This window comes from Buteo buteo, chromosome 19 (assembly GCF_964188355.1).
Source record: "Buteo buteo chromosome 19, bButBut1.hap1.1, whole genome shotgun sequence".
Lineage (NCBI taxonomy): Eukaryota > Metazoa > Chordata > Aves > Accipitriformes > Accipitridae > Buteo > Buteo buteo.
The window spans coordinates 25423418-25435754 of NC_134189.1; the positions used below are offsets into that span (position 1 = coordinate 25423418).

The following is a 12337-nucleotide window of genomic DNA, read 5'->3' on the forward strand; positions in this document are numbered from 1 at the left end:
CTGGGGACTTTCACTATAGTTTGCGACTTTCACCATTACTGGTTGGCTGTTAAATGGTGAAAACAGTCAAAAAAAGCCTATAACATACTGATTTAAGCAGCTGCCTCCAGTTCTTCTTCAGACTAGTTTGTGAAGATAAGGTATGAGAATGAGCTGAGCTTGGGGTTTAGCTCAGCTTGGAAAAAGCTAGCTAGCTTTTCTGAGAATATGTTTAGTCAAAGTATAAGTTTGTTGCAGCAGGTTTCTTTGGTTTTGTTATCTAACTGTGGCTAAGGCCAGTTGGACCACAGTTAGTGGCACAGATTTATAATGCAGCCCTTGTGATGGGAGGGAAGCTGGGAACTAGCCAAGCAAGAAAAAGAAATAGAGCTTGAGCTGGGTTGTATCTATTTGTCTCTAGAGCAGTCTCAGCCTCACTTTTTATTCCCTTAATGTTCCATAGCAGCTGTGCCATGCTGCTGGTGAAACAGCCAGGGAGCATTTTTGATGGCCACTGGGATTTTAGGTGGATTTAAATGTGTTACCAGTCATTCCACTCTAGTTTTCCTGAGTGGTTTAATGCAGTGGTGGGAAACAGTAATGAAAATGTTCTGGAGCCATAATAGGGATGGGGCCTAATAACTGGTGCAGATGAAGAACCAGCTAGCAGTAAAGGGAGGAGAGACTTGTGGTGAGCTGCATGGGAAGTCCATGGCTGGGTGAAGCCTTCCCCTGAGATGGAGAAGCCTTGGCTTGGTGTGGTTTTGGAAGGTGAAATCTCTTCCAGTGTGTTGGATGAAATGTATTAATTACGGAGCAGCATAGAAAATAATAATGCAGGATTTTAAAAGCAAACATTAATAACCACATATTGATGCTTTTACCAAATTGAGTAAACATGACTTTTAATTAAGTCTAGTTATAGACCTAATGCAGGAGCAGGAGGTGTTTAGAAAACAGCTTGCAGGGGCAGAGAGGAAAAGCTGTGTGCGCTTTTGGTGTGATGGGTGTTGTGGCTGTTTTTTTCAAGTCTCCTTTCCCCATATCACTAAGAATGGGAAAAGGCATCGAAAACTTCTGAGGAATGGAGAGAGAGAGAAATAAATGTTCCAGGCAGAGTGGGAATATGCAGCCAGGCCTTGCCTGCTGCAAGTACACAGCCATGGGACCTCTGGAAGAGGCACAAGTACAGTTCCTCTGTTAAGGTTTTCCTACTGCCCCTTAATGCCTCCCCATCTCCTGCAACAAATGCTGCTTTCTGAGAACTGGAACGGGCACCAATGCCTACAACACTGCATGTATATTAAATACATACTGTTCCTCTCACAGGTGGATTTGCTGAGTTCTCCAGCTCTTTCCCCGGTCTCTGTGAAGGAAAATCCACACTCATCCCTACTTGCATTTCTCAACCCTGCCTACCTGTCTCCAACATTGGCCCCACCAGAATCCTGCCTCATCTCTATCTTGGGTGTCAGCGGGATGTCCTCAACAAGGTGAGTGTTCTGGGGGTCATGTTGTTTACTTGGATGAGTATATAATCTCCATGTGTCTTCATCCATGCTTCTATCATGCTGCATCATTACAGCTATAAAACACCTAAAGTAGATACAGATAATAGCTGTCTGTGCATAAGCCATGGAAAGCTATGTGACAACTAACGATACACAGACCACATAATTAATTAATTCACGTGTCATGTAATATGAAATTCGGTCTCCTTTCTCCTTCGTGTTGGAGAACACGATATGGTACCTTCCTCGGGAACCTACCAACCAACAGGAAACTTACCAAATCTGCCATTACAGCAGGTCAGGTATTTTCCTGTGTATAGCTCTGACTGGTTTGTTTTGGCAGGTCTTGGATGTTAACACAATTATGTCAGTGATTACAGTAGGACAAAGGAAGATTGTCTGGTTTTCAGTATATCCTTCAAGTGCTGGAAAAAATAGCACTTAAATACCATGAATTGTGTAATGAGGGACTACTGCAAACAAATTTTTGTACATGTAATAAAATGTTCAGATCTGAATAATCAGTGGGGTCATTTAAAATGAGCATTTATGGTAGCACTGCACTAAAACTTTCACTGTTTCTAAATACATGTGCATTTAATAACTTCTGTTCCTAAAGAATAGCCCAGGATATTTTGGTATACTTAAAATAGTCAGCAAAGTCATCAAATATAGCACTTGTAGGGTGCTGGACTATCAGATGTCTAAAAGAGCTTGTCTCAAATTGCTACAGTTCTATATTCCTATGTATATCCACAGATGTTTGCCTCCATGAGATCAACTCATGTTGATTACAATCTACATCTTGGGTCCCTTCATAAGGGAATTTTTATCACTTCTGCTGCATGTGCCCTTTTGCCTCCCATGTCATCTGACAGTCCTATTCATTAGTTGAATCTCCAACAGCTTTTATAAGCTGGCATTAAATACATGGATGGGGGAGAGAGGAGGAGTGCTTTGCCCTAGCATATTGCCTTAATTATGTGCAAGGCTTATGTGTATGGTTTTTATCCATGTATAAAGCTTAAGGCAGGAAATATCCTAATAGTCCTATAATTGGATCAAGTTCATATGCTTTGACCATTATCATATTTTTCACTGCTTTCTTCTGCTTTCACTCCATCCCAGTCTGGCCATTAATAGGCTATTTTTAGATTTTGCACAATTGTTTTAAGGGGATTTTTGACACACAAGCAATCAAGTAGAAGGTAATTGTACTTTAATAGAGTGCACAGAAATATCTTTTATATGGAGAATAGTCAGCAGTCATTGTATTTACTGTGTCCTTTAAAATCTTCCGTGTCTTTACTGCCAGGTAGCAAGTCAGCAATTCAAACTTGATTCACTTATGACAGATGTCAAAGCAGCTTATTACTTTTCCTACTACAAAAGTAATTTGTGGTCCCCAGACAAAAGACAGCAGGAACCAAGTAATTAAAAAAACCCAAACAAGAAAAACAACAACAAACCTCCTTGCTTTCAGTGGTAGAGTATTAGAAAGATGCTTTTACGCTGTTTGTTTCAATGTGTGAATGGCAAGTGCTATCCTAGGTCACAGTGGGAGTGAGGGGGCAACCTGTTCTCCTCGTTCTCCACCAGGGCCAGGGATGTGCTACTTCGTTTGGGATGTGACTGGAACTCCAGTGCTGTGGCTCTTAAGTGGTGAATAATCCCAGAGGGATGAAAGAGGCTGTTCCCTTTCCTTGCAGTAAATTGGTGCCTGTGAATAGGTGTTGGGCGCAGGCACAGTATGTGTGCCTCACCAGGAAAGGAATCCAAGTGGTAGCAGCAGTCAGGAATTTCATTATAGGGCTGGAGGAGGCTAAAACCGCAATTACTACTGGTGAGCCCTGAGTGTGGCAGAGCCGTCTACAGAAAAAGTTTAGACCTGGTGGTGGCTCTCTTGCCTATTATCTACAATCTTATTTCATATTATTTCAGCACTTGTTGAAGGAAGCCCTGCAGCTGCAGATACTTTAAAATTAATGTAAGGCCCCCAGGATTTGGTCAGATTTGTACTTCCTCACATACTGTTGGGAATTACGATCGAGGATTACTGTTTCCCATTTTGTTTGGAGAACCACAAAAATGACAGCATATGATCCACAGAAAGTTCAGTGAGTTCTTACTGCCTGGTGTCATCCTTGATAGTCAATCTTTTGGCAGTTCTTCCATTGATGACTAAATTAACCTCTTAGATTTCTTACCCATTTTAGGACAAATACACATCCTATGATTTCAGATCTACTTGGGTTTTGTACCTTTTTCCTCTTACTTTGAACAAACGCAGGCAATGCTTTATTCTGAGCATGTTGTTTGTTCACTGCACTGAAGTAGACCTTAGTGTTGGTATCTTATCTTCCCTCTTCAGTTTCAGTGACTGCCTGTGGAAAATTCAAAATGGCTTCCATCTTAATATTATTACCTTTATTAACCTAAAGAAGCTGTAGGAACCAATTACAATGTCTACCTCTTAAAATCCAGTCAGCATTTTCCCAACTATTGGCAACTCCCAGTTTCCTGGGTTTAATCAGTTTCTTGATTCAACCAAAAGTTAGCAGTAGCTAGACATCAGCGTGTTAGAAATGTGAACAACAGATCTCTGCTGCTGTCCCTTCAACACGCTTCGCTTCTGGGGAAGCCTGGATCCTGCGCAGGGATATTGGGGAGAGCAAGGAGGATGACACTTACTATATTGAGCGCCCAGAAATACCAATACATGGTAAGAAAGCTGAGAAGTGAAGGAACATTCAAAAGAGGAGGGCAACAAACAAAAACCAGGGATAAGTAGCAAAGTTCTGTCTCTGTTAGGACGGTCCAGGAAGCTGGTAAGTGGTTAAGTTTGCATGCTCTGGTTTAATGGCCTTGCTAGTTTGTTGGCTACTGGGGACAAGAAGTCAGCTTTCTGTTAAGATTATTTTTTTTTTATTCAAGTCCAGATTTTTTAAAAATAATTTTCTGAAAAATTCTAGTAGGATTCCCAAAACTATTAAGGTGTAGTTGATTGACCTTATTTTTGCCTTCAAATGCTATCTGTGAGTTCCTATGATTCCTTCCACTGACATACTGATTTCTCTAAAATTAAAATGTATCAAAAATATCTGCAGAAAGAACTCTTAATCTGCACTACTGTTCAACCTGATGATTAAAAGATGTTTTATCAAGATGAGCTTATCTTTTCAGGATCTTTATAAGCTTATCTCTGAGTGCATGGGTAGGGAAGTGCTTATCTTGTTGCAGGACAGTCTGTATTCATGACCTTTTAAGAATACTAACGCTGTTTGCCATTAATACCTCTGCTGATAACGCTTTATATATGAAAGAGATGCCAACACAAATGCTTGGTTTGTGTCCTTTAGCAAAATTAATGATTAATTCAGAAAAGTCTTAGGAGCTTTTTTTTTTATTTTTGCTTTACAGATTTCTTTCTAAATGCTTAATTCTGAAAATGTTCATAATATCTTTTGCGGTGCCGAAATACTAAAAACCTCTTAAAAGGTCTTCTTAAAAGTTCTAACGAAAAGTTTGTTTCAGTTTTTGGGTCTCAGTGTGATATATTGGTGGCATTGCAAGAGGGTACTTACTTTTACAGATCTTTGTCGCTCTTTGTGAAAGAGAGGCAGACTAAATTCTAACCTACACGGGACTGATAGTGTCCTTTCTGAAAGTTAGTGTAACAGCAAACTGATCTGTGTTGTGGTTGTGGGCCTGAATGAGCCTCCTACTTACATCCCATGTTTTGTACCAGCATTTAAAGTGTAAAACTTTCTGCTTTGCTACTTACATAACTATTCTCTTTCTTTTCTTTCAGACCTGGATTTTATTTCCTGGAACAAAATAACATTTTAGGGTGCCATTAATTTTCAGATTAAACAAGTCATAAAATGTAAATAAGCTGACAAAAGAGCATTTACCTTCTTTTCACAAAGTTGTTAGTATGAGGATTTCTGGATCTTCCTCCCATCGTAATTCACTTCTTCCTCTTGGGTGCCTTACAATGAAGGCACTGTTATGGTTATTATATTGGAGCGTGTTGCACAGGGAATGATTGATACTTCAGAACAGAAGGAAGCATAACTTTTTTCTTTAGCCTTCGTCTCAAAGACAAGCACTAACACATTTTTGGGTGTTTTTTTGGCTCGGAGACTTCAGACTTGGTGTCTGCAGCCTTCTCGTTCTCATTTGAATAATCAATTCCACATCAAAAACCTTGCATAACTGTAGAATTGTGATGGTTGAACTGTGCAGCCCACCAGTGTTCATGCTTTAAAAAAAATAAATAAGGTTTTCTATTCTTCTTCTAAATTCATCAGCATGGTAGCACCCTTTAGCTGTACTCTGAACAAACATGCATCATGGCAGTCCATTTGTTAGTGATACCTTCATCGCCTCTCTCCTTTAGACATGATAAAGTTCATGACCCCGCATGTACATTTGTACCTGCTATTTCAGTTTTTCTTCACTCCCCTTTAAGCAGTTACAATAGTAGGTGAGCTGGTTTGGGGGCAGTATTTCAATGTAGTGATCTAAAGCAGATATTTATTTTATGGAAGTTGATGCTGAAGAGCTCGGGAACCTGGAAGGGGGAAGCTGTGTAGGCCAGGACAGCAAGGCAGAGATGCTGGAATCGGGGGTCTCGCTTGCACACGGAAGATACCACAGGTTTAGTGGTAGCTAGTCCCCTGTGCCAAGAACCCCATTCCCAATACCTTCCCTCTCTGGATGACTCCAAATATTCCCCTACTTCCTTACAGCGCTCCTGCTTTTAAACTGGTAGGTCTGTTGGTGTATGAGAGCTAAATATAGTAAAGGAAGGTGCGACGGAGTCGGCTATGAAAGGCACGCAGGGCTGAAGGGAAGCTTGCTGGTTGAGTTGGGGAGACGGGAAGGAAGGGAGAGGGGGAAATCGGTGACATTGGAATTTGCTGTCATTGATGAGAAGCTGAGCTTTACTGGGAGTGTGATGTAGGAGACTTGCAGGGCAAGAAGCAGTAAGGCTGAGAACTTATTTTGACACATCAAGCCTTTTTTTTTTTTTTTTTTTTTTTTTTTCCCCACTATTGCTGCAAATTATATTTCTGATGATTTGCTTTGGGAGTAATTGGTTATCTCCTGTTCCCCTTGGATGGGTATGTTTACAATATAATGTATGTTCATCAGGTTAAGGTGCCTACACCTTCAGGCACCTCTGAATGTGCTGATATGAGGGACTTTCATCCAAAGTTTGGAGAAGCTGCTCGTTTTGCTCCAGGCAACAAAACTCAGCTTGCTAGCAGAAATTCATGTAAATTCCCTGTTTACAACCATTACTGGCTGGACTTTATGCATTTGCCTCTGCAAATGACTGATGTAGATTCCATTCTCCCCTGCAGTCCTTTGTTCTCACTGAACATTTAATTTATGCATGCATATATATGTGTGTGTTCATCCCTTCTACATACACACTGTAACATACGTGTGGTGTACCTGTGTACTCAACATCACTTGTTCAAACCAGAGCAGTCTAAATAATAAGACAAGAGTTCTGGCTAAATAGCCATAACCCTGTTTCTCCTCACTAAAGCATCTTTTTGCTTGCAGAAAAAATACACATGGGGAAGAAGCGACCATTTGGCTTCATGACTGTATTTTCATACTGGTAGATCTCCAGTTGAAATCTGCAGTGTAAGAATTCATTCTTGCTACTGCTCCCATGGATTGACATAACTTTTCTTTTTTATATAATTGGTATAAAAGCAAAAGGATTAAAACCAGATTTTTGTTGGCCTTTTTTACGTTTCAGTTTAGTTTCAGACATTAGTTTCCATAGAAATCTGGCCAAAAGCTCCCCAATGTTTGTATTCAGTGTAACTACTGTCCAAGCATAGTATTGCATGTCACTTACTGCCAAATCATATCTGAACCAGAAAAGTTGTTTGATCAGTATTACTCCAGCCTGCTTAATTGCTTGGCTGTGTCAAGATGCTTACTTGCAGGAGACTGGATGGGTTTGGTAGAGCCATCTCTAGGTTTCTAGTACTTGTGTCACATGTTCTGGCACTAAGGTACCTACTGCCTCAGATACTACTTTGCAGAACTCTAAATACAAAGAGTATGGCAAGGTGCAGAAAAGTCTTTTTTTTTTTTTTTTTTTTTTTTTTATTTGCAATCATGAAAATTTACTTATTTAAAAAGCCCAGTTGACTTATAGGTTGAGTCTCTTTGCTTGTTCCTGTGACAATCTTTGACATGCAAGAGAACTAAAGACTGAAAACTGAAATATGAACAACTAAATCATAAACCACAAAGCAGAACTATAAAACTGCAGTTAATGCTATGTGAAAATGGTCTAATTCAAGGTCTTCAGTCAGCTCTTACTCAGCTCTTTCCCTCAAGGTTTTGAGTGAATTTTGCATGTTGCCTTAGAAACAAGGAAGTCCTGGACACTTGAAGAGGTGACTGCAGGAGACATCCATTTCATTTCATATTTCTCACCAATATCGGTTATGGGGCAACCTCAGTCTTAGATATGTGGTCCGGAAAATACATATTCAGGTCAGCAAACTACACGTGGGAAATGTTTGGTTATGTTGCCAGCTTGCACAATGAGAAATTAAACCAAAGTAGCAAAAAATCTCTTGGAAGTGATGCTTCATAGTAGCAGAAGGTATTCTACCATTATTTCTGTTCTTTGTTAACCTTGTTTTTATGGGCTCTGCGGTTCATGTGTTGGTTGGACACACTGGATATCTTATTAAAAGTTGAAGAATTAAAAGCTGAGTTGTCTTTTTCACAAAAGAATGCCCCTAATACAGCTAGAGCAATTCCAACACGAATTTCAGTTTGGTTTTTAGCTTTGTAATGTGCCAAAGGTACCATTTGACTTCTCTAGGCTTAATCTTTCTCTATTTCCTAGGAGCTGATGCAGCAGAATGATATTGGCTACGTACTGAACGCCAGCAATACTTGTCCAAAGCCTGATTTTATTCCAGAATCCCATTTCCTGAGAGTGCCTGTGAACGACAGCTTTTGTGAGAAAATTTTGCCTTGGTTGGATAAATCAGTTGATTTTATAGGTGAGAAGAAAATTTAAATGCTCTCTCTAAAACAGTTTCTGGATTCCTTTGTGTGTCTGCCTTGCTGTTTTGGCTGGAGAAGACCCGAGTGCTTTCTGGGTGGTATGAAAATACCCTAAGGATCTACATACATGATCACCATCACTTTATAAACACAGAAGCAAAATAACATAGGGAGATTCTGCCACTGCATGTTCCAGCACTTATGGAACAAAGACACTTTTTAAGAGCACAACTCTACTTTCTGGCAACCTAGTAGATGCCTGATACATGTCTGCAGAGAGCGAATTAGAAAATTAGACATACGGATCCTGTCTTTAGCTTTGAGAAGTGAGCTAGCCAAATTTGAACTGGCTAAATTGTTCCATCATGAATGCTTGCTTTTTACTTGCTCATAAAATTAGAAACAATCACCTTTCCCAGACATCTAAATAGGGTTGTTTATGTGCGTATTAAAAAGCAGTATGCTGTAACTGCAGTATGTTTCCTGTGTGTAGTTGCATGCTTTTTCTATACTCAATGCTATACAGTGCTAGAGAAAATAAGTGATTTTTGTTTAAAGCTTCCATGAGATTTGCAATTAGCAGTTAATTTGGAAGTTTGGAACAATTTTAAATAAAATTGCTTTCTTTGCAAACTTTTCATCATGGTATAATGCTGCCGAGTTTGACACTTGCCAATTTCTTTGCTATGTAGAAAAAGCAAAAGCATCAAATGGCCGTGTGTTAGTGCACTGTTTAGCTGGAATATCTCGCTCTGCCACAATTGCTATTGCATATATCATGAAGAGAATGGATATGTCCTTAGATGAAGCTTACAGGTAAGGAGAAAATTTCCCTTTATACTAATTCTTGTGCCTGTTGGCTTGTTTTTAAGGTGAATGATAAAAGATTGTATGACCAAGGGTAGAAGCTGACATGTTATTTTGTCTGGTAGTTCCCTGGCCTCTGCACACTCTTCTTTTAAATGCAGGCTTCCTCCATAACCAAATTAATGGTGTTGTGTAGACATCACACAGCTAATATTAATTGCCCACCTGCAAAATGCTGATGTTGGTCTTTGCTCCAAGTAGGCAAATACATAGAAATTAAACTGCTTATTAAATGTGTGTGTATGTACAGACATATACACACACAGCTACAGCACGCTTATAACAGTATCTTGTAAGTCAGTGAGAGAATGGAATGGATAGGGTTAAAGAGACATGCTTATGACAAATGCTAGGCTGCATCTGTTGACTGCAGTTTGGTATTTGGTAATGCTCTCAAAGAACTGCCTGCAGGTGAAATGTCTAGGAATTAAGAAAGCTTCTTTGTTGCTACTAAAGTCAACCAAAAACTCTGGGAGAAAGTATTTTGAAGTATCAGCTCTTTGTGTCATTAGGGAATTTTTGTGGAGACCCTCTTCCCTCCCCTGCTTTTTAACCTTTCAAATACCATTTTTTCTGTATTTGGATTGTGAACACTTTACTACACTCCAGGTGGCTTGGTTGCAGTTTACCATGACTTCTGTATTTCATTTAACAAAGTGCTTTGTTGTGTTGTACAGAAAATGGTTTTCTTTTTGATGGGCTTTATAGGGTAACTGGCACAGCTGACATGTTGCTGTAACACGTGTTGTGCAGAGGCAATTTAAACAATTGCGCTGGAGTCAGGTGGAGAGGAGCACCTTCAAAATCACTAGTGTGTTTGCTACCACCGTCTCTAAAACACCGATAAGGATGGAGGGATGAACATTTGATATTCCATTGTGGAGCATGATTTCCCTGGGGCATTTTCTTTTAAGCTGATGAACATAATTATGTATGCAGTGAAAAAATTGCGTGTAAGAGGTGCCTGAACTACAACCAGCTCCCATTGCCTTTGGAAATTTTCCACAGTTTCTTACTAGAGCCTGCTGACAGTTTGGTGTTGTGCAGTAATTTCAACATGTATGGTGAAACAGGTTTGGTTAGGAGGCGTAGCTGAAAACTCACAGTTATACAGGTATAGACAATACGGATGAATTAGTGGAAGTAGATGGATACTGTGCAAGGTATGAGCTTGAGTCACTAAAAAAACCTGTCTGGTCTCAGGCTGTAGTGGTCTGGAGGTTAGAGCTGTAGAGTACTTAACACTTCTAAAATGCACATGCTTCAGGGAACTTCTAAAGTGCTGCTGCTAAATTCTTCCATGAAATCTCTGCATTAAATTCTAGTTCGTTTCTTAACCAGAAGTGTGAATTGAGTGTGAAGGATTAATCATCCTAGCTCTTTTTCTCTTTGCACTGTAGATACTGAACAACTACTGTGAAATTTAGATTATATTTTGCTATATTTCCTTTGATATGGCTTAGTGAGACCCGTCTGCAGCACATTTCACTTATTGGTTTGTGATCTCTTGTTGGCAAAGCTTGAAAGAAAAATACTTTTCTCTGAGTTAATGGAAGTCATTAGATAAAATGTTTGTCTGACACTACTACAGAAATAAAAAGGTGACACTGTTACTTGAAGTCAAAGATGTGAGGAAATAAATGTTTTTAATCTTTTCTTTTGTATAATGGACTATATACAGGGGAAATAAACATCAGAACTAAATGTTATGCATGTTTTCCAATTGGAAAAAAAGAGTGTGCAGTTTTAAATGAAAAAGTTTGCAAAGCCTTAACACTTGTCAGGGGGATCCAGTAGACTTTCTTGTACCCTTTTCATTTTTTAAAAAGCTAGTTTTAAATTTAGGACTGCGATGAGGAGAAAGTGGAAGGAAGAGAGTTTTGGAGAGGCTAGCAGAACACAGGCCAGAAATCGCAGTGTTTACCATAAGGATCTTGCTTTCAGTAACTAACCCAAATAACAAGTACAACTAGCTTTGAGTGGAAAAAAACGAATGAAGACTGTATGAATTCTTGTGCACGAGCTGCTCACACTGGAATAAAAGCCCTCAAATGAAATGCTAAGAGATCAAGCTAAAGAATCTCTCCAGAGGAGACTTACTAGTTTTCTCCATTTGACAGTCTTCTACACTTCATGGTGGAAGCTTCCACTATCAGTTTGTGCAACGTGATATTCCAGGTTATCATGTCAGCTCAGCTATTCCTACTACTGTTTATTGTTTGGCAACTTGAAAAAAAACATAATACAAAAATGCAAGTTTTGTTTTATATTTTTCATGTGCTTGCCTGCTTTTGTGCTAGTGTGTACACATACACACAAGTACACCTTTGAGTTTTTCTCATGCTGTTTTTAATGACTGCACAGTCACCTTCTGTACACATGCCCAGAGAGATTTTATTTTTCATAATATTTGATTTTCCCAGTGATCCATTATATGTGTGTTTGTACTAGATTTAGCTTTTCAAGGTTTCTTCCCTTGTTAATTCCCTTGTCATCTGGTTTATCATAGTTCCAGGAATGTTTTTTTTTAAAAAAAAAACAACAAAAAAAACAAAAAAACAAGAGGAGGAAGGATTTGGGCAGCTTTCTGTTTTACAGCCTGTAAAAAGTAGAGAGTACTTAGCTATATTGCAGATCAGACAGGTAGGAAGTATGCTTTTGTATTTAACTTTGAAGTATATGACATGACTTACAATACTTAAGTTTTTCATACCTTTAGAGTCCTGGTTTGGGAAAACATTTTAAGTATGCATTGCACCTTCTTCATGTTCAACTGAGTATGTATGTGCACGCTTAGATTGGCACACGTTTGCAAGTCAGGCTGCTTCCTACAGGACCCAAAAATAGGTTAACTCTTGTAGTGATTTGGTAATACTGTTGCCCTTTACTGCTGAACACCTACAGGGCCCGAGAGACCATTT

At 39.2% G+C, this 12337-nt stretch overlaps 1 protein-coding gene across 10 annotated transcripts in view; it reads left to right on the forward strand.

Annotated features, from left to right (window-relative positions):
• Positions 1-12337, forward strand: part of DUSP16 (dual specificity phosphatase 16) — a 69294-nt gene that overhangs the window by 52020 nt on the left and 4937 nt on the right. For all 10 annotated transcript variants that reach the window (XM_075051743.1, XM_075051751.1, XM_075051746.1 and 7 more), the window contains 3 exons: positions 1309-1472; positions 8386-8545; positions 9242-9365. In XM_075051743.1, coding sequence (XP_074907844.1) covers positions 1309-1472; positions 8386-8545; positions 9242-9365 — 448 coding nt within the window. The remainder of the gene's footprint in view (positions 1-1308; positions 1473-8385; positions 8546-9241; positions 9366-12337) is intronic.